Below are 22807 nucleotides of genomic sequence, written 5' to 3'. Positions count from 1 at the left end.
TTTTATTTTTTATTTTTTATTTTAATAAATTTTTATATAACAATAAATAATTGATGTATTTTGAAATATAGGTGATGTTAATATATGTATATATATATATATATATATATATATATATATATATATATATATATATATAGATGCTTAACATGAATTTATTTTGATTTTATAACAATATATTTTTCATGTATCATATTATTTTTTTATAAAATTTAATTTTTTTATTCCAATTATTCTAATTTTTTAATTTAAAATAAAATAAGTTAATTTTAGTTTATAAATAAATAATATAATTTTCCAAATATTCAACAACATATATATGAATAGTTTTAATAAATAAAACTTACATTTTTTTATTTACTTTATCGGTAAAAAAATAATATTTAAAAATCCATTTAAAAGAAGAAGTAACTTCAGAAGTGTTTAAAGGAAAGATGGTTAAAAACTATATTTAATAGGATAAATTGGTTGAAAAATTATCATTAAGTAGTTTAAAAGAAAGTTTTTCTTAAACTACATTGATGATAGGAGAAACTTAGTGTACTAGTCAAGTAACACCTAGAACAACAAAAATTTCTAATAATCAGCAAAAATAAAATAAAAGAATACACAACAATTTTTATACTTTTTTTTTCGAATCTACATTCAATGATCCACACAACCTCAGTTGGATTTTTTTTCACTAGAAAAATCAATTTATCCAAGAGTGTTTATCCTGTCAAAACAAGAAAAGTTCAACACTTCTTGAAACACCTTTGAGAAGTTCTACACTAAGTAAATAAATAACTCAATTCCCTATAGTACACACATCATAACACTATTAATGCAATACTTACAAATTAGATTACAAGAGAAACAAATATCTTCTTATGTGACAAATTTTACAATAATTTAACTTAATAGATTATCAACCCTCATTTATCTTTATGCTCTTATATTATCTTTTTATTACAAGTTGAATAATTTATCTTTATATCACGTTTGGTATATGATTAAAAGTAGAGGTATTTATTAATCAAATATTATATATTGTAATTTCTAATATTTTTAATTAAGTTTTTATTAAAAGAATTATTCTATTAAATTTTAAATATTTTTTTATTCAAGTATTCTCTTGTTTAATTTTGTTGAAAATAAGATAATGTGATCCTTATTTCCAATTTTCTTATCTTTAATTTATTAATCAACTTGTATTTTGTCTCTTCAGTCTCCTTTAACTCACTAGTAAATTTGATTGATGAATTAGATAAAAAAAACATAAAATAATTATTATATCCTTATAATGAAAAAAAATACATGAAATAAAAATAAATATTTTAAATATTAAATAAAAATATTGAATAATAATTCAAATAATAATTGTAAGGACCTCATTTTTTAAGTGGTAGGGACACCCACTCTTTGCATTATTGGAGTGCATTATTGGGTGGAATTATTGGAAGGGGAGAAAGACGGGGGGAGGGTCTCATTTTGGCAGGGGAGGAGAGTTCACAGGAGAGGAACCCATTCTTTCTCTCTTTTAAAACTTCATCTCCAAACTTCTCTCGTTTCTTCTCTTCACGGGGGAGGAACTATTTGGTCACGGATACTTGTTGGTAGTTGGGAGGGAATTCAGAGAAAAGAAAAGGGAGGTATCAGCAGGAGAAAAAGGGGGAAACCTGAAAGAGAATAGAGGGCAGAATAATGTATTGAAGACTTGGAGGAGCACTGGAAGTTGGGACTGAGAGGAAGGCCAGGAGGAAGCAACAATCAGAAAGAGAAAGGGAGAAAGGAAAAGGGAAAAAGGGAACCAGAGAAGAAGGAGGATTCCACTGGAGAAGGACCGGAGAGAGAACCTGTGGTGGAAGATCAAGTTCTTGAAGGAAGTCTTCAAGAGGTAAGGGGAGTTAGACTTTTCGTTTGATTATTGAATTTTACAGTCTTTGATGCAAATCTGAGAAGAAGAGGATGAAAAATGGAGTTTCTGGGAAATCTGGAAATCTACTGCGTTTCTGCAGAATTCTGCAGAACGCGCGTTCGTTCCAAATGGCTCGACTAATTAGTGGTCGGCCAAATAGTGTGAGCGTTCGTCCTTAAATATTGAGTTGAGCGTTCGTCCTTAAAATATTGAGTTGAGCGTTCGTCCTTAAATATTGAAGTGAGCGTTCGTCCTTAAATATTGAAGTGAGCGTTCGTTCTTAAATATTGAGTTGAGCGTTCGTCCTGTCGAGTGTAGCGTTCGGTCTTAATATGGATTCTTAAAACGGTCGGTTTTGATGTCCTAGTGAAAATAACGTTCAGTCTTAGTAAATTAGTGATTATACGTTTGTCCAAATAGTATACGTTCGTCCACACAGTATACGTTCGTCCACACAATGTTTATTCGGCCTCCTCGTATTTGATCTGTATAGCGATCGTCCTAGTGAGCATCCCTAGGTATAGGCGAGCGTCCATAGGTATTATGACCGTTCGGTGTTGATGTTGTTAGTCTTTAGTCAGCGAGCGTCCATAGGTATTATGAGCGTTCGGTGTTGATGTTGTTGGTCTTCAGTCAGCGAGCGTCCATAGGTATTATGAGCGTTCGGTGTTGATGTTGTTGATCTTCAGTTAACGTGCGTCCATAGGTATTAGCGAGCGTTCGGTCTTGAATTGTTTAGTACCGTTCGGTTAGACTTTGATTTAATATTGTTCGGTTAAGTGCTGATACTGGTTAGTCATGTGTTAAGCTGTGATCATTCGGTCAGAGTTCTAAAAGATCGTTCAGTACTTTAGGTGTTTGGCAAAGTATGCTAGATGTTCAACTAAGACACAAAACGTTCGTCCTTATAGTGTTAAGTTAAATAGATTTCAAGCTTAACGTTCGTCCTTATAATGTTAGGTTAAAGGGATTTCAAGCTTAGCGTTCGTCCTTATAGTGTTCGGTTAAGTGGATTTCGACCTTGGCGTCCGGCCTGATAGTGTTGATGATGTTTAATATTCGTCATAGGCAGCGTTCGGTTTTGATGAGGTTTAATATTTGAATGTTCGTCTAAACAGTTAAGCCTAATTGTTCAATCTTAGTGTTCGTTAAAATAGTATTCGGTTTAATAACGTCTAATGGTTTAGCGTTTGGCCTAAGTAATTGATCTTAACGATCGGCTCAGTAGTGTTGAATCCAACATGATATTCGTTCTTGAGCGTTCGGCCCTGGTATGATTATAATGTGAGCGTTCGGTCAAATAGTGTTCAATATGGTGCTCGGTTTGTAGCGTTCGGCCTAAGTACTCGATCTCAGCGTTCGGCCTAAGTACTCGATCATAGCGTTCGGCCCAGTAGTGATTAATTTAATATGGTGTTCGGTTTAACGTTCGGCCAAATAAAGTTGAATCCAATATGACGTTCGGTTTTAGCGTGCGGTTTGATTGTATTGGATCTCTTAGCGTCCGTTCAAATTGGCATAGTGGCGTTCGGCATATAACGCTCGGTGAATAGTGTTCGTTCATTTAATGGTCTGTAAATGGTGATGGGTTCTAAGTTCCTTTGCTCTTGGGTGGAATTATGTGTTCTAATGTTTGAAATATATGATGTGACGTGATTTATGTGAAAATATGTGAATGTATGAGATATGTTGGATTTACTGTAATAATAGGGTGGTATCTGGTTATTCATGACTGGGGTTAAGTTTCAAAGTAACAATATGATTCATGAACGTAATTCCATGATCCTCAAGGAGAGGATACATGGTGGTGTTTTGGGGTTGTATAGAATGATTACATGGTAGCTCAGTTTTGGGGGTCATCCTGAAACCCCAATGGTCTTTCTTCTCATGTAGAGAGGATTGAACCATGTGGTGAGGAGTAGCAGGAGGTCCTAGTCTTGGGTGCTTCCATATGATCCAAGGTGAGTAATAATGGATTAACCTCGTGATTGTGGCCGGGCGGGAGTGCCCAAAGTTCCACCGGGCGGTAGTGCCCAAAGTTTCACCAGGCGGTAGTGCCAGTAGTGCTCAAGTTCCATAAAGCCACCACGAGTGCAAGACCCGCCATAGCTCGGTAATCATTCTAGTCCGGACGAGTCGGGGTATAAAGTAACAAGTCTTTAGATGTCAATTTACCATGTTTGGATGACTTTTGCATGTTGTGTGAATGGGTGGAGTTGTGGTTTAATGAATATGCTCTAATTGCTCTTTTATACGAATCTAAGTATGATAACATTGAATTAACTGTGCTATATGTATAACATGCTTTTATACCTAGCTCACCCTTGCATTGTTTTTGTTATGTGCTGTCTGGGTATGTTTCTTTGGCGATGATCATCCACTTGGATGGGAGCAGATGTTATCGCGGAGTTTCCCTTGGAGCAAGAATTGGAGGTTGCTGATGTTGCGGAGTAGTCTTCTTAGAGTTTCCTGATTGAACACTTGTAGTGTTTAATCCTTTCAACTGTTTAAGTTCAAATTATTTACTCCTTTTATTTGGATGACTGTAATTTCATATTTAATTACACGTCATACTCCGACTGTTCTCTATATTTGAATGTTAACGTCCTTATTATATAATATTGATTATTATATAATCGGGATGTTACAATAATATTTAAATTTATGAAATATATGAAATAGATAACATTTAATGAGATTTACTCGTCAGGTGAATCTACCCATAATTACAAAATAATTCTCTTTTAATATTACACATTGATTTTTGCCCTCGACAGTGTAAAACTAGGGCAACTAAAATTTCTATTAGGAAAGCAAGAGTTATTTATTAAATATAATCATTTATTAAAGGCATCTGGACTTTGTGCCCTCGACAGTGGTTCTCATTAAAACATTGATTTTTGTAATTTAAATTCTAGTAACTTTCTGAAATAACATTTTTGGTTACTCAGTTTTTAAAACAAAACCTAGTTCCCGGAAAGAGTTCCCAAAAACATGGGACACGTAGTACTTCGCCTATTTTTTAGAAGGTTTTTCTCTTCAAAATATAATTGAATCGATTTGGATAAGAAATTTTAATAATTCCGAAAACTTTGAATTACATAAATTATTGTTTGGATAAAAAAATATTTTAGATTTCAATTTTTTTTTATAAAATAATTTAATTTTTAATTTGAGTCAAACTTAACTTTATCTTGAGTCTGAATTAAGTTAGTTCGATTTTGGATTTGAGACAATTTGTTTTTACTTCATTTCGGATTAACTTGATTCGATATTCGATCTAGATCGACTTAACTTAACATTCAACCTACACTGATTTAGTTTGACTTTCAACAAAAATCAATTCAACTTAACATTTGACCTAGGTTGACTCTGTTAAGAAGTAGACTTTAAACTTAACTCAATCCCACAAAATCAACTTGTAAGGTAAGGTTTGCACCCACTTATATACTCTAAATTGGTCTTATCTCTAGTCGATATGAAACTTTCAACACACCCCCTCATGCCAAGGTATATACATCTCGAGCGACTAAACATTAATGGGTAGTCCGATAGCGGGTGAAACAAAATGTCCAACAAACAACAAATACTATTAGGATAGGCTCTAATCTGGCTTTGATATCATGTTAAGAAGTGAAATTTAAGACTCGGTTCGACCTTCGGCCCAAACTGACCTGAATCAACCTTTAACCTCAACAAACTCAGGTCGACCTTCGGCCTTAACCAACTCGACTCGACATTCGATCTGAACCGATTCGACTCAACATTCAACGTAGATCGACTTTGCTCGATATTTGGCTAGATCGATTCGGCTTGACGTTAGGCTTGGGCTGACTTGGCTTAACCTTCGACCTTGACCGACTCGGTTTGACCTTCGACATGGACTGACTCAACTCGACCTTCAGTCAACCTGGCTCGAACTTCGACCCGGACTAACTTGGCTCAAATCTTCCCCTAGATCAGCTTGACATTCGACCTATGTTGACTTATCTCGACCTTCGACCTGAGTAAGCTCAAGTCGACCTTTATCCTAGACCGATTCCACTCTTCCTTCTACTTGAACTTCGACTCGGATTGACTCTGCGCTCGACCTCTGACCCAGGCCTATTTAACTCAACCTTCAACCTTAGCCAACTTTACTCGATCTTCTCCTCTAAGCCGATTCAACTTAACTCAAATTGAGTCGACTCAACAAGACCTTTAGCTTTGATAGAATGTCTCATCAAGTCATTCTAAAGTCATAATCGAATCGAGTTGTTCGGGCTAAATGTCAACTACTGGTTCACCACTCTCTTCTTTCCACCTGAATTCTACCCAAATAGACTTCCTCACCAGCTCACTCCCACTTTCAAGCTTCTAACCTATAAGTCCAACGAGTTCTTTGTTCTCGCCATCAAAACTGGCTTGTAAGGTGAGGTTTGCACCTCACTTATATATTATAATTTGGTCTTATCTCTAGTCGATGTAGGATTTTCATCACACCCCCTTCACACCGAGGTATAGACATCTCGAGCGTGATAGTAGAAATTAGGTGGTCTGATAGCGGGTGGAATAGAAATGTCCAAGAAACAAGAAATATCGTTAGGACAGACTCTAATCATGACTCTAATACCATATTCGAAAGTGAGTTTAAGCCTAACTCGACTCCACAAAATCGATGAAGTTTGCACCTCACTTATATATTATAATTTGACCTTATCTCTAGTCGACGTACTACTTCCAAGTAAAAAGCGCTTTAGCAATCACAACCCCAACATCCACAACCTTAACCACATACACAAAAACTGAGTATGAACTATAAGTAACCTAATAGCGGTGGTTTGCATATGAAGAAGATGCGAAGCGGAAGCGAAGCAAGTCCTTAAAGACGAGATAGGGATCACAGAGATCTCGGATTGCAAACAAAGGATGTCGTTCTCACCATATGTTCAAGAACCAACTCAACAAAATCATAAAGACTAAATGTATATATTTTATCCTAATTTTAATTACATATAAATTTGTTTAATTTTTAATTTAACTGTTGGTTGTTTTTTAATCTTTTATCGATCTTATCAAAGGAACATTTATTAAAGAAGACACATGAAACACGAGTCTAATTCCTGAACACCATTTTTCAGTATTAAACTTAAACTCACTTATATTTCCAATCATCTTATTACCACTTCTCACCATGATTCAATATATATTTAAATCTGAAAATTGAACAAAGCTGTAAATAATTAAAAATTAAAAAATAAAAATTAGACAAGACTGAATTTAGGGATGACAACTACGAATAATAAAAACTAAGGACCTAAGAATGTGAGAAACAAATTTAGAGGCCAGAATTGCGGATATTATAATATATAAAAAATTGGATGAAGGATTTTGTCATTTGTTAATGGTGTTGATCCTTCTGTTTTTAATTTTAGTGGGTTTTTACATGTTGGACTTTTTCTTGAATGTCTTAGTTGGCTTTGTTTTGTGTTCATACCGCAATTCTGCTTATGTACTCAGAATGGTAATGAAAAACATTTTCATCTCTTTTACTGTTGCACGTTTCTAATTAGGGTTAATAGTAGCAGCCGTCTATCACAGATACATTTAATGATATTTATTAATATGAAATTGACCAAAAACAACTATTTTTTAAAATTTGAAAGATAAAATGAATTAAAATATAAAAGATTAAAACAGACATTTTCCATAGGATTTCATATATTTTGAACTATTTGATGATTGGTGATCGTGATGACACATTAAAAGCTTTTAACAAGTTTTAATATAATTACAAGACCATAATTATATAATTAAGCTTCATCTCTAATTTAGAACATGAATGGATTATGTTTGACCTCTGCTTAATGTATTCAGAAAACACATGAATATGAGAAAGAAATTCAGAACAAGCTAAAATAAAAATACAGTAATTTGCCAGAATTAAAGTTATAACAACAACTAGACTTGAAATTGAAATCAAAGGAAAATACAAAAGATGAGACATGCAAAACATCCCAGTTGAGATTAACTCCATGGAGAATCACTACTTTAATTTCAAAGAATTTCAAAATAAAACTTAGAAAAAGAAAAAATCACATTACAAATACTTTATAATTCTCATTCAATATCTGAAGCTTTAACACAGAAAAGATAGTTATATATAATCATTGAACTTGTTGAAAATTCACATGAAGTTAAAGATAGAAATTCAAATTTGGATGTAGATGGTTGTCTTTCCTGGTTGAGATATACGAGTGTTTCTTACGTTTTAACATATTTTTCTAATTAAGTCACCATGTTTACATACTGTCTTCGCCATCTTTTCTTTTCACTTCCTTCACCTAGAATTACAATACTATTTCAAGCTTTGATTGATCATTCAATTTAAGGGAGATTTCAAAGTCCACAAGCAATTATATATAATCTGAAACAACCTCAATTAAAAAAGTTAAACAAGTTCTAAAGTTTATGAGTCCATGATAAAAAATAATGACGTTGTTTGTCCTCTAATCAGTTTATGACTAACAAATGCTTATTCACCTTAATCAAGGGAAACATGGCCCTGAGGAAAACTCCTTGCTGGAGGATGACAGTGACGAGAATGAGAATAAGGGTGATGAACTATTTGTAATCTGGGAAGTAGCAGAAAAAGGAACAGCAGCACCATTACAGTTGGGAACCAAGTCCATGGATTCCTTATTCTTTGATGATTTGGAAGCTCTAGTTTCTTCTATCGCGAGTGCTTCTTCTTGAGACCTTTTCCTGAGGGTGGTGTGCCAATGGTTTTTTACTTCCAAATCTGTTCTTCCTGGTAACTCAGCCGCAATAGCAGACCATCTGCAAGCGATGGAATCATAAGATTAACATTTACGTGTTTTCAATATTCACGTTATTGAACAAGAACTTGTAACACCATTTTGAATGGTGGGTATTTTGATATGAGGGGAGATTTCATTGTATTACAGCATAAGGAAGTGATGATACATACTTGTTACCACGTTCTGCGTGTATTCTGATGATGCATTCTTCTTGTTGTGGAGTGAAGTTCCCTCTTTTGACGTTAGGCCTCAGATAATTCATCCATCTCAATCTACAACTTTTCCCACTTCTTGCCAGACCTAAAAATCAATGCAAAAGGTAATGAAGAAATATTTTACTATAAATACTCACTAAAATTTATTGGCTTAGTTAGTTTTCACAAAGTGTTAAAATATTTACCTGCAAACCTGGGAAGTTGGCTCCAATTCCAGTGACCATATCTAGTAATATAGGCAACTAATTTTGTATCTTCGTCGGGAGACCAAGCACCCTTCCTCAGTCCACTGTTGTCAGAAGATGGGGTTCTCACCATCTTTGTAAGAAACAGTTGCAAGATGATAGTAGAATTGTGGTAGTAAGCAAAGGTGTGTATGGATTCTGTGTCTGACCAGTAATTTATTTTACACGGTGGAGGTGTTCATGTCCAAAACGCATATTTTTTATTTATAATGAATTCAGATATTGGTGTGAGTTCAGAATAAGGGTCCTTCTTGGCAGATTCTAGTCGTCCTCTACAAGGTCAAAAACTATGTTTCTATAGTCTTCCTTTCACATTGTAATATAATATGGGGAGATAGTGGCATTAGGTATATGTGTCATGGTAGCAAGTCAATAGCGATAGCATCTTCCAGGAACATGGTCTCATCCAACTTGCGCTTTCGGATTGTTAAACTGATCACTAGTAAAAAATTACATTTTTAACTCGGGCATTAGGCCTCGGTTTTTGTGGAACCGAAACGTATTAAAACGCGGTGACAGTCTTGTAATTTTCAAAGTAATATATACCTCGGTTATTAAATAACCGGTGTCTAAAAATAATACTGCCTCGGTTGTCAGGATAAAACCGAGACATAAAATTCACGTGACAATGATACGACCTCGGTCACAGATGGACCGAGGCATATGGGCTTGGGCTGATAAAAGGTAAAACCTAGCAGCACTCTCCTCGGTCACGATTTTCCCCCAAACCTAACAGCACTCTCGTCTTCTCCTTTCTCAAAACAATGTGCGATGGCGGTGAGAGCGGCCGCGAGACAGCGATGACGGTCCGACAAGACAGCGGCGACGGTGCGGCGACGGTGCGGCGCGACAGTGGCGACAATGTGGCGCGACAGTGGCGACGGTGCAGCGATGGCGGAAGCTCTTTTTTCATGGAGTGGCGGGGACGCGGAAGCTCTGCGATCTACGATGGCGGAAGCTCTGCGATCTACGATGGCGGAAGCTCTGCGATGTGTGATGGCGGAAGCTCTCGAGAGCGCATCTCCCAACCTCCATCACAGATCCACCTCTCCTCCGCACTCTAAGTCTATTTTCCTCTGTTCATTCCTCTTTTCCACCGTTTAAAACCTTGGTTCCACCGATTAATCGATCAAGATAGTGTCTCTGCAGGTGGATGGCGAAATGGATTTAGGGGTTCTACTTCTTAGGTTGCTCTGCGGCTTCTATTGCTCCGCCGGACTTCAACCTCAGCCGCTCAGAGAGCTCCGATTGCACCTCCGTCAGGGGCTTCTGATTGGGTTGTTAATGTAGGTTGGAGTTTAGGTGGTACTGGTTCGTGATAATCAGAGGATTGGGTTGATGGAGTTTGGGTGCTTTCTTCCTTGTGTTGTTCTTTCTTGTATTGTTTTCTGTGTGTTTTCTTCGTGTGTTTTCTTCCTTGTGTTTCTGTGTGTTTCTCAAAATTGGGTGTTTCTTCCTTGTGTTTCTGTATGTTTCTCAACATTGGGTGGCACTGGTTCATGATACCGAAATTTGGGTTGTTCATGTGGCTTCATTGAATAATAAATAGACGTGAACTGTGGAAAAAAGAGGAAGAACTCTTAACTCTATGCAACATAATCAATAACTCTTAACTCTGTGCAACAAAGTAATTCTGTGCAAAAAAGTGGAAGAAGTGAACTGTGGATTAAAAAAAAAGAAGACGTTATTGCCTCGGTTATGAAAGAACCGAGGCATAATCGAATATTGTTTTGACCCGGTTCAGAACCGAGGCACAAAACTACCTTTTTTTTACCTCGTTCGTATATATTTCGGTTAAAGAACCGATGTCTACGAGGAAAACTAACTGCGGTCTTATCTCTTTATTGTACTAGTGGATTCAAGTATGTGATCAAATTGACAGCAAGACATATCGTGATTTAGCTCAATAAGGAAAAGATAATATTAGGCTGATGATGTTGTTATGTTTTGTTAAGAAGAAAATAATAATAATAATGAACTCAAAAAAAATACTACGGTAGAAAAAGTCTTTTTAAATCAAATCTTTTAAATTTGTTTTAGAAATGATATAGAAATATAAAAATTATTAAACTTTTTAAATTGATTCAAAATCAATTGAAACAAGTTTAAAAATTTATTTGAAAAGCAAAATTTAAAATATATGATTCGGACTTTTTAATTGATTGAGACTTCAACCGATTTAAAAAGTGAAGTTTTTAAATATATCATTTTGATTTTTTTTAGTCGGTTTAAACTTTATTCAGTTTAAAAAGTCTATTTTCTATATCTGTTGTGGAATGAATTTATATAAAAAATTACAATTTTTTTAAATGATAGGTTTGTATATTTTTTCTATTACAATAAAGACAAACCAAATTTATAATAGTCCAAATTAACTAAAATATATGTTCCTTACAACCTCGAATAACATGTTATTAGTGTACTTTTAATTATTAAAAGGTTAGATTTTTTGTGTAATGAATATGAGAACCAAAAAAAAAAATACTAACAACTACCAATGATTCCTACGTATTCAAACAACATTAGATACAATTAAATTTTACATAAATAAAATTTAATTTATAAAAAAATATACTTAATATTGTAAATAAGGTGTTAAGTAAACTTTTTTTTTTCTTTTCGAAGGCTTCTAGTAGGTACTTTTACACCTCTTCACCTTTATTCTCAACTCCTTGAAAGGCAACAATGTCAATAAATTATGTGATCATTCTTCCACTTAATTCATATACGATGTAAATAACTTAAACATTGAAAATGAATAATATTAAGATGATGTATTGAATATATTCAAACTTGAGAAAAGGAAAAATCTACTTATAACAACAAGTTGTAATACTAAAATATACATAATATACTATTGCTAGAGATAACTTCAAAAACATCCTTCTAACATATAAAAAAAAGGAGGTTGGATATCATGTTTGTGACTTCAAGATACATTTCTAACTCTAACTCTATAAATGTCAAGAAAATCTTTGTTGCCATTGCACCAAGTTGTTCTAGAATTTTCTAATGTGACAGTTATGACAGCGATTCAATCACATCTTCTTCCACTTTTGCTTAAACCTGGCATACATATTTAAAGACTTAAATAAGATTAATATATATACACCAATAATATCAAAGAAAATGTGTAATTAAAAACTAAGGACAATTATACCTCCTTTACAATTGCTTTTAATAATCTAACCAGCCAAAAAATAAAATTTCCAAGGATTTACCTACTATTTCAACCTCGGACACATGAACTCGAGTTGTAGCATATCAAACGTCTACAACCACCACTGTTACTACACTCCTACTTTTAAAAAATTTATTAAAAATTACAAAAGCAATAAAACCTAAAGCAAACTCATACGAAAGAATGCCATCATCAACCACCTTTAATCTTAAGATAGCATTATTGTTGATATTCTATAATTAGCGACTCCAGTTTTCCATACTTTTTTTGTCACTTTTTTTTTTAATTTCTACTCCTATAATTACTAACTATACTGTTTTACGCTTTGATTTATCATTCAATTTAAGTCTAAAATTGCAAACTCACAGCCTACAACTAAAATACAATGATAATGTGATAATAAAAAAGTTTTTATACGCATTTGATACTATTCTTCGTTATTATTATTATTTGCTTCTTTTTTTTACAAATATAGAAATTGACTTTGGTCATTTTACCTTTCAGTGAATAGTCAAAATAGTAGTTATCCATGTGAAACAATATTTTTCATACTCTTATCCACTACTCAATTGCTGACTAAGACAAATGCTTATTCACCTTAAGGGAAACAGGGCCCCGAGGAATACTCGTCGCTGGAGGATGAAAGTGACGAGAATGATATGTCTACAGAATCATTTGAATTCTGGGAAGAAGCAGGAAAAGGAACATGAACACCATTACTCGTGGATTCTTTATTCTTTGATGATTTTGAAGCTCTAGTTTCTTCTTTCGCGAGTGCTTCTTCTTGAGACCTTTTCTTGAGAGTGGTCTGCCAATGGTTTTTTACTTCCACATCTGTTCTTCCGGGTAACTCAGCCGCAATAGCAGACCATCTGCAAGCAATGGAATCATAAGACCCGTGTTTTCAATATTCACGTTATTGAACAAGAACATGTACACTATTTTGAACGATCGGTATTTTGATATGAGGGTAGATTTCATTGTATTGAAGCATAAGGAAGTGATGATGACAGATACCTGTTACCAAGTTTTGTGTGCATTCTGAGGATGTATTCTTCTTCTTCTGAACTGAAGTTCGCTCTTTTGATTTTCGGCCTCAGATGATTCATCCATCTCAATCTACAACTTTTCCCACACCTTGCCAGACCTAAAAATCAATGAGAAAGGTAATGAATGAATTTTTTACTATAAAATCCTGACTAAAATTTATTGGCTTATTCAGCTTTCATAAGTGTTGAATATATGTACCTGCAAACCTGGGAAGTTGTCTCCAATTCCAGAAACCATATCTTGTGACATAGGCAATTAATTTTCTATCTTCCTCCGGAGTCCAAGTATCCTTCCCCGGTCCACTTTTGTCACAAGATGGGGTTTTCACCATCTTTGTGAGAAACAGGTGCACTTGAATTTCGAGTGAGTGACTGACTGAGATGGTGTTTGAGTTTTACTGCAAAGATGATATTAGGGTTTTGGTTGCAAGGGTGTGTAGTGGTTTCTGTGTCTGACCAGTATTTATTTTATAGAGAGAAGATTGGGATGCCAATAGTATAATATGATAAACATCTTACTCATTTATAAACATATATTAAAATATTATTTACAAATAATAAATAGTTACAAACATTAATTATTTATCACAAATTTTATGTGTGGATATTTATTTACGATTATTTTTGCTATAAGGTGTTAACATCAAAAAAGCATTTCACTTCATAATTTTTTATTTACAGTGAATTCAAAGTTTGGTGTGAATTCATAATAAGGCACCTCCCTAGCAGGTTCTAATTGTTCTCTAAAAGGTCAAAAAGTGTGTTTCTAATTTGCTTTCACATTATAATATAATATTGGAGATAGTGACATTATGTACCTGTTTCATGGTAGCAAGTAAATGGCAATTGCATCTTCCAGGAACAAAGGTTTTGTCGTCATGATTTGTAGGTTTTAGCTAAAATCCAAACAAGCTATTAAATTTAATTGTTTCGAAGACCTAACTGGTTATATGTTAATCCACATTTCTGAAGACTGGCAAACGATTAGAGAGGATCATGGATCCAATTCAACCTAGGAACCCGACTAACCTAGTCCAAATAATATTAGATTATGAAATGAATTCTCGTCTATTGAATAACCAAACTAGTTTCTTTTTTTTTTTAAGCAACAATAAGCAACTAGTATATGTTTAGGTCTAATATCATCTGTTTATTCAATAAATTCCTCCCAAATCACTCTCATTCATGTCCAATGTTTTGGGTTTGGGCTACCCACGAAATAACCCTCCCAAAAAGTAAACCACAAAAAGAACTGAAGAAAAAACCCATATTCTCATAAGGCTCAATTAAGCATCAATCAGAAAACTTGCTTCCTGCACCGCCATCAATTTCTATCAGCATCCTCTCCGTTTTTGGAATTCCAATTTTACTCTTGTGAGTTTTATTTGAAAGGTGTCCTTCAGGAGACGGTGATTTGTGGGAGTTGCTGTAACATGGAGAGATTACTCCGACAAGTATTGGTGAAGGAGGGTGTGGTGGTTTGTGAAAGTTAGCTTCTGTTTATTTCCAATAATTTACTGTGCTCAACTATAAAAAAGTGAATGCAACTCTCGTTTGATTCACATTTGAAGAAAAAAACGAGCATGAATTTATGAGAGATGTTAAAAAAACTCTCTCAGTGGAATGAGAAGAAAAAATCACCTTATTATATCATACAAAATTACTCATTCACTAGTGCAGAAATGACCTTTAACGTCATCCCTTAGACGTCAGATCACACAATACCCAATGTAAAATAATTGACCGATGGCATTTTGGTAAATAAGTTGGCTTGGCGACGTCAATTCATGGGGTCCCGACGTCTAGACGTCGGTTACAGGTGCATAACCGACGTCTATACTTTAAACCACGTCAGTTCGTACAATTAGACGCCAAAAAGGGAACGCCAAAATGTGAAAAGTCATTTTTTTTCGCCATTTAGACGTCGGATCCCGCCACACCGACGTCTAAATAGTCATTGAGACGTCGGTCCCCCTTACATCCAACGCCTAAATGACCTAACAGGATAGGTGAAAAGTTATTTTGGACATCGACTCCCCATACCTCCGACGTCTATATACACTGCGAATATTAATTTTTAAATCGAATGGACGTCATTTTAGTGAGGTCCCCGACGTCTAGTCGAGAATAGACATCAGGCACTGGGGGCACCGACGTCTTGATTCCTGTTAAATCAGAAATCGCGAACCCGCAGTTACGAGAATTTCATCATCTTTCTCCTCGCCTTTTCTCTCCGCGGCATTGCATTTCCAAGTGCGTTTTATCTCTTTTGAACCGTTTAAACTTACTTTTACTCCGATTAAATTAGTCTTTGATGGATTACCTTCCATTTGAACCGATTAAAATGAGTTTTCGTTGTGTTTTGGTGCAGTTTTTCATGTCTTTGGGTAGCGTAGTAGCACCTTCTCCCTTTGCTAGTTTTCTCGTAAGAAAAGCTTGCGTCTTTTGGATCTCTTATAGCATTTCAACCCAAAACCGAACCTGGTCCTTGCCTAGTTCTCATGTCACCGTATTCTTTTTCATTAGCGGTTGGAATGGAACTAGGCAAGGACCCAAATTCGGTTTTCGGTTGAAATGCCATAAGAGATCCAAAAGACACAAGTTTTTCTTATAAGGAAACTAGCAAAGGAAGAATGTGTTACTACGCTACCCAAAGACACGAGCTGCAGTAGACGTCGGTTAATGTCATGTCCGACGTCTATAGTGCCCTTAGACGTCGATTTTTGTGTAACCCAACGTCTTTATAGACGTCAGACTCTATAGGTCCGACGTTCCATCAACGTCACCCATAAAGACGTCAGATCGGGATCTGACGTTAAAAGTATAAAATATCAGACGTCTAAATCCCTTTCTGTACTAGTGATTTGTCTCTTAATTCTCACTATATTTTCCTATGAAAAAAAAAACGAAATTCATGACCAAAAGAAGATACTCTCGACTCTCAAAGAATTGATTCTCTTCTCCCTATTTTTTTTAAAGAGAATTGATTGTCTCCTCTTTACTTGTTAAGCGAGAACTTATTCATATATATTTTACACAATCGATTCTCACATTTTGAATGTGCATTATGTTGTAGTAATTGTTGTGTTGTGATGACATGTCTTGTGCGTGCGGCTTCTCCTTCTCCTTGTTAGTGCTGATTGTGGGTGAAAAACACTACAAAAGAAATATGAAGAAAAAGCTCTCTAGAACAAAAGAATTAAGAAGGAACATATAAGAAAAATAAGTTGTAGAAAAAGAAAACTAAATAATAATTATAATAATAATAATGCTAGTGTACCGTATAGACTGCCCGATTAACTCATTTCTAAAATGACCGGTGGTCAATTCTTACTAAGAATACTCTAGAACTTTCAGAACAACATTGACTGATCCGTCAATTCTCGTTGGAACCATTCAATACCTTGCATATTAAAGTCACCAACATAAACTCATTATGATTAACAACGTAAAACACACTTATGGGATATTGGATTGTAATTGGATTAACCTTAACCAAAAGCCTACTCTGAAATCTATAAATACAGAAACCAGGAAAGAAGGTTGATGATTACATTTATTGGACATTTAAAAATAATTGTGATAACCGATCGATATAATTAACTAACTTGAGTATCAGAGTGTTTTGACATGTACCCACCACTTAGTTTGAACTTTAAAACACAAAAACGTTCCAAAAAAAACTGACATTTAAAACAAAGTAAAACAACATAAAATATAAAAAATAACTCTTGATCTCACAGTTTGAAACATTTATTATTAAGAATAACTATAATAATAATATTAATAATAACTATCATTATAATAATAATTGTTATTATTATTATTATTATTATTTATTTAAATTATTCAATCAAAATTTATTTCAATTTAATTTCTATCAATTTTATTTTATTTCAATAAAACTTCATCAATTTATAATAATAATAATAATTTATTTAAATTATTCATTCACAATTTATTTCAATTTAATTTCTAGCAATTTTATTTTATTTCAATAAAACTTCATGAATTTATAATAAGTCACATCTCATTCTAACATAATTTATAATAATTATATTTTATTTTAAATTATTTTCATATTCAAGAATAAAATAATAATCTTTTCATAAACCATCACATAATACAAACAATCTAACTTTTATCTTTCTTTCGTCTCTAATTCACGTAAATTCCCTGTTTCAAATTCACTCCGAGAAACAAATACAGGCTTGTGTTAGGTAGTTCCGTTGTTTGTTCTGTTAGTGTTGTGTTGGCCAAAATGGCGTAGTTGAGCTTACCGAAAAATATGTTTTTGGAACACGTGATGCATATTTGGTGGGAGGTGCTAACTGTATTTTCGTATTCATGTTTCTAGAAGACTAGTTTTATAATTTGGAAAACACATTCCGGATGCATTGAAAATAGAGTATTCCAAAACACGTAATTCGGAATTGGTGGAGAATTTTTTTTCAAAAACTGTATTCGAGATTACGTTCCCAAATGTTCATTTTAGGAACATTTTCTCGAGAGGTCACTCTTAATGTTATTTCATTAATATATCATCCCAAAGATTTTTCGTTTAGGTTTCTATATAACTTATATTAAAAAGTAAAAAACAAAAGAAAAAAAAAATCTTAGAGGTTCTACCATACTTAATAATTTTACATCAATATGATAAGTTCATGTTTAAAATAATTTTTTAAATATTTATTTTTCATTTCATCTATTTTTATTATCTTTTAAAGATAAAACCGTAACTAATAAAATTCCAAAATAAACAATACTCTATATGTATAATAATTAATCTTAATAATATCATTTAATGCACTTGAAATCAGAATAATAAAATTTATCATGTAAACGATAGTGGAACATTCAATCTCTTAAACTCTTAATAAATATATTCTAAATTCATACTTCGTAGTCCACTGTTTTTTTTTCAACTTGTGTTATAAATGTTGAGCGTAGTGAAAATATTTTCTCTTCTCCCGTTAATGTTTATTATAATTTATTTAATTATTTAATATTTTTACTTTCAATCAAGATTTTGAACAAAAACATGTTTGGTAAAAAAAAATCTTATAAAATAAATAAATTAACTTTATTGAGAAAGTTCAATATAGTAATTTTCAAATAATAACTTATTATAATCTCACAAAATTGGGTATTTATAATTGAGTCTTTATTAGTTTATTTTGTTTATAAAGTGTTCAAAAAATTAATATTTTTGTATTGAATTCCTAATATTTAATTTTTCGGTTAATTGAATTGCGCAGTTATTATTTTACTTTGTCACTAGTTAGTATATTACATGTATCTGAGACCATCTTGACCTATATCTTTGAGGTTGTCTCAAGCTTCCTTAATACCACATTGGTTCATTATGACTGATATTCCATTGTTTTTCTATGACCAAAATGATCTCGAATCATACCTACCTAATATCATTTCAAACAGTTGTGAACATATGCAATGACTGTGGCATTATCACATTGTGTTAGTAAGGATTAAGGTTAGGAGGTTAAATGTATTAGCATATCATTAAGCAAGTTAATTACCATGATTATCTATGTGGACTAGGCCTAGTAAGGGTCCACAAACCTAATATAAATAACACAAAAGTAATTAATTACTTATTCATTATTACAATATTTATTAATTTTGTTGATGCATACCACTAACTTGAGTGTTAAAGTTTTTTTTGTAAGTAAACTTAATATAAATAACACACTTAACAAGGTAATTAATTATGTTTTTATTATTACAACACTTATTACTCTCGTCGATGCACATCTTTGACTTAAGTATTAAAGTATCTTTTGCAAACACATCCCTTCTCGGCTTAGGACGAGACCTAGATTAAGAGACATATCGGCTAGAAGGTTAAAGAGTGAAAGCAAAAGAAGTTTATTGTGGAGTCTTTGCACTATTTTTTTTGGTCCTACAAGAATAATTATTTATCTCTGGTTAAGATGTAAGGCCCATGAAAAATATTTACCTTAATAGTAACAATTTTATTACTACTAGTAATAAATTTCTTTGTGAATGGAAAATATAATAAGTTTATAAAATGTGGAAAGCTAAATAAGAAATTTTGGTAGCTTAAATGGTAGAAAATTGTGGGGATTTCAAGAACATGGGTTCAAACTCTTTTCTATCTTTTTCTTAAAGAAAAAATTAAAAAAAATTTAAAATTTTGATAGTGTCAGAACCATTAAAAACGCACTCACAAAACCCCTCAATGTTAGAACCATTAAAACGCACTCACAAAACCCCTCTGAACGGACGCCGGGTATCGCATGCACCTTCTTCTCCAAAAATATGACCTTTCATTTCTCCTTCTTCTCTCTAAAAAGCTCTCCCTTCTCTCTACCGAAACTCACCAATTCTTTACTCCGATCTCCGTTCAGGCACCGTAGGAAGACTCCCGGCGTCCCAAGCTTCAATTTGAACCGAACAGTCTCGAGTTCTGAAACTGGTAAGTTTCTTGTCTCTAGCCGTTCGTTCTCGTGAACATGCAAACCAAGTTCGGGTTGCATGAGTCCTTAGTTTCATTCTGAACCATTTTGGTCTGTGTTTGATTTTGGTTCGAAGAGTCGTTGAGCGTTGCGGGTAGAGGGAATCGTAGTTCGGCAAACTGAATTTCGGTCTATAGGACGTTCGTTCACGTTCAGAGGTAAGGGAAGCTTATTTAATTTAATTTGTCTGTTTTCTGTGCTGCATGAATGTTCGTTGAGTTGTAGTGAAGCATGATGGTTGTGATATTTGTCTATATGATATAGGATGATTATTATGTTTCTGATGTATGAGTAATATGAAATGTGCTATGATATGAATGTATGAGATTATGAAGTTATATGTTGAGAAATGGGTTTGAATATAAATGAATTTGAAATATGAAATTTTCTATGATAATGTACGTTCGTCATTGAACGGTCCTCGACCGTTCGATGCTTCTAGTAAACTTGTTTGAAATTGAATTCTTTCATTTGGAAGGAATCCTAGTTAAGGACGAGCGTCTTATTGTGATAATATTGTGCTTGAGTGTTCGGACAAGCGTAGTTGCATCTGAGTATTCGGTGATAAACCAAATGTTGTAAACATATATATATTGTATATCTTAGTTATTCTTAAACACTATTCCAATAATACCTTATTACATTTATTGAGCTTTCTATTATCAATTAGTAGCGCTCGGTCTTACACCAAGCGCTCGTAATGAGTAGTGCTCGGTCTTATACCAAGCGCTCGTACTTGTATATAGAATGATCTATCCTGATGAAAATGGCGTTCGTCCAACCTCAGTAGAATTTCCCTATATCATGTTTGGTCATTGACTGGCATGTCATTTCTGTATGTGAATTATTCTAAGTATGGTTCTTTAAACGTTTTGACGTGTCTACCTTCTTTTGGCTCCTGCCTAAAGCCTTAGTACTTGACCTCTTCTTTGAAGTGTTAATTTGAGCTCAAGAGAGTCAGTTCATTTAACTGATTCATGTTGTAAGTAACGTTCGTTGTTGGGATAGGTTTAATGGTAATCGGTCTCTTTCTCAACCTGACAGTAACCCTTTCGGCTTTATTCTATTCGGGAACGGAAGACTTCTCTGTTTCTTTCCTAGTGTTCATCCTCGTTCTGAGTGAGGACTGAACGTTCGATATTTAACGTTCTTATAATTTGTGGCAAAGGTGAAATTAAAATGATGGATAATGAAAGATGAAGAGAATATGATGTGAGTGAAATGTTGTGAATTGTGAACAAGCGTTCCGGAGAGGAACGACTCATGGATGATCTTGAAAATTGTAAAGTATGAATGTAGTAATGCTTAGCTGGCGATTCATCCTGATGTTCCGTGAGTACTCGTCCTCACGTAGAGGAGGGTAGGTCATGTGTGGGAACGGCAGGAGGTCCTAGTCCTTAGGGGTACTTTGGACAGATAGAACTAACCTCGGGTGGCAGATGATGAGAGTATTCCAGTTACTACATCACCTAGGTGCACGAACGTCGTAGCTACACAGATTTCATACAGTCCGGACAGTCAGTCTAGTAATAGGACTTGATTGAAACATATCTTGAAATGTATCGTATGTGTTTGAATGTGAAAAATTTATGTTTATACTTGAATTAAATTACATAAGCTTACCCTGTATTTTCCTGTGTTGTCTTGTTTTGTACGTCCGTCCTTGTCATTGCAATGATCATCCTTGTGGATGTGAGCAGAAGGAGACGAGCTGCTGGAAGAAGCGCTGAAAGAAGAAAATTTGATAGAGATAGAAGTGAAGGCCGAACAATATGACGTTTGGTCAGTAGTTTACTTTTAGTATAGTAAGGTGGTCGTTCGATCACCTTCCCTTTTGTTTACTTTGACCGTTCGGTATAAGTTTTGTAAACCGTTCGGTTATAAATTTCCTTAAGATGTGTAGTGAATTTGTGTAAATCTTTTATGTAAGGTCGTTCGGCCGAGACCGTACGTTTCTTAGTGTAAAGACTGATTTGAATTATTAATTAATGTGATTATTCTATTATATATAGTTCTGGACTGTATTTGTGGGATGTTACAGATAGTGGATAAAGCACTCAGATTTTAAGACATTACTAAGGAATCCAATATGTCAAGTGGTGATTAAAATATTAATATAATACATAATATTAAAATAATAAATAATATTAAAAAATTGGTGAATAGTAAAAATTTTGGACTATAAATAGCCATGAGAGGGGAGGCTATTCTGCACAAAGAGAGGAAGAATCAAGTGAGAAAGCTTGAGAAATAGAGAAGAAAGAGTTAGAAAGAAATTTTTAGTTGCAAGAAGAGCAGAGGTTCTAGAGGGTTTTTGGGGAAACAAATTCTGAGAAAGAGATTGAGTCTGAAATAGAGGTAGGGGAACTAACCTTTCTAAGCTTTTATATTATGATTTAGTATTGTTTTATTACTATTTATGTCTTGAAATTCTGTGTGAATATTGTTAATGAAAAACATAGGTGCTTACTGTATATCTATCTATAGTGAATTTCTGTGCTAATATTATATGCTGTTGTTTTGAATCTGTAAATAAGAAATTTGTTAAAACTAGTTGAAGAACACTTTGGCTAAGGAAAGACTTGGTACTTAAGTTTTCCATTGTGACGCACCTCTCTTTCCTAGAAGTCTACTCGACGAGTTGTTAACTTAAATCTTGTTGAACAGATTATGTACTGTTAAATTATTGTGCAATATATCTTATTGGAATGAAAATTTCTAATGAATTCATGTTATTGTGGTAGATATATGAATTATAATTGTGATGGTAGGATAGAGGAATCTTAAAAACTGGAGTTGGTACATCCCTGATCATAGAGCAGTCCTGGTCAAATCCAGTAAGTTGTGACTATTCATATGTACTGGCGTTTATGGTGAGTTTGATTCGTCAAACATTTGATTCTTCTCCGATGACCATTTA

The 22807-nt window shown here is 33.8% G+C and overlaps 2 protein-coding genes across 2 annotated transcripts; both read right to left on the bottom strand.

Moving 5' to 3' along the window:
- Positions 1-8013: 8013 nt before the first annotated feature.
- LOC108340168 (transcription factor MYB15) lies at positions 8014-9331 on the bottom strand. The gene is made up of 3 exons (XM_017577386.2): positions 9098-9331; positions 8868-8997; positions 8014-8716 (listed from the first exon to the last, which is right to left on the bottom strand). Exons 1-3 carry the CDS (start codon positions 9228-9230, stop codon positions 8425-8427), a joined length of 555 nt encoding a protein of 184 aa, XP_017432875.1. The 5' UTR covers positions 9231-9331; the 3' UTR covers positions 8014-8424.
- Positions 9332-12049: 2718 nt separating this feature from the next.
- LOC108339383 (transcription factor MYB30) lies at positions 12050-13799 on the bottom strand. Its single transcript, XM_017576520.2, has 4 exons — positions 13587-13799; positions 13356-13485; positions 12936-13210; positions 12050-12223 (listed from the first exon to the last, which is right to left on the bottom strand). The coding sequence occupies exons 1-3, from the start codon at positions 13717-13719 to the stop codon at positions 12937-12939; spliced, it is 537 nt and encodes a 178-aa protein (XP_017432009.1). The 5' UTR covers positions 13720-13799; the 3' UTR covers positions 12050-12223; position 12936.
- Positions 13800-22807: the final 9008 nt, after the last annotated feature.

Source organism: Vigna angularis, chromosome 5 (assembly GCF_016808095.1).
Source record: "Vigna angularis cultivar LongXiaoDou No.4 chromosome 5, ASM1680809v1, whole genome shotgun sequence".
NCBI classification, from domain to species: Eukaryota; Viridiplantae; Streptophyta; class Magnoliopsida; order Fabales; family Fabaceae; genus Vigna; species Vigna angularis.
The sequence above is the reverse complement of the archived record's forward strand: the minus strand, read 5'-3'. Positions and strand labels throughout refer to the sequence as shown.

Excerpts from the sequence above, each read along its gene's own strand:
- LOC108339383 (XM_017576520.2), bottom strand. The coding sequence starts at position 13,719 with ATGGTGAAAACCCCATCTTGTGACAAAAGTGGACCGGGGAAGGATACT. Across the intron at positions 13,486-13,586 it reads ACAACTTCCCAGGTTTGCAG|GTCTGGCAAGGTGTGGGAAA; the intron begins GTACATATATTC and ends ATTGATTTTTAG. Across the intron at positions 13,211-13,355 it reads CACACAAAACTTGGTAACAG|ATGGTCTGCTATTGCGGCTG; the intron begins GTATCTGTCATC and ends CATTGCTTGCAG.
- LOC108340168 (XM_017577386.2), bottom strand. The coding sequence starts at position 9,230 with ATGGTGAGAACCCCATCTTCTGACAACAGTGGACTGAGGAAGGGTGCT. Across the intron at positions 8,998-9,097 it reads CCAACTTCCCAGGTTTGCAG|GTCTGGCAAGAAGTGGGAAA; the intron begins GTAAATATTTTA and ends ATTGATTTTTAG. Across the intron at positions 8,717-8,867 it reads CACGCAGAACGTGGTAACAA|ATGGTCTGCTATTGCGGCTG; the intron begins GTATGTATCATC and ends CATCGCTTGCAG.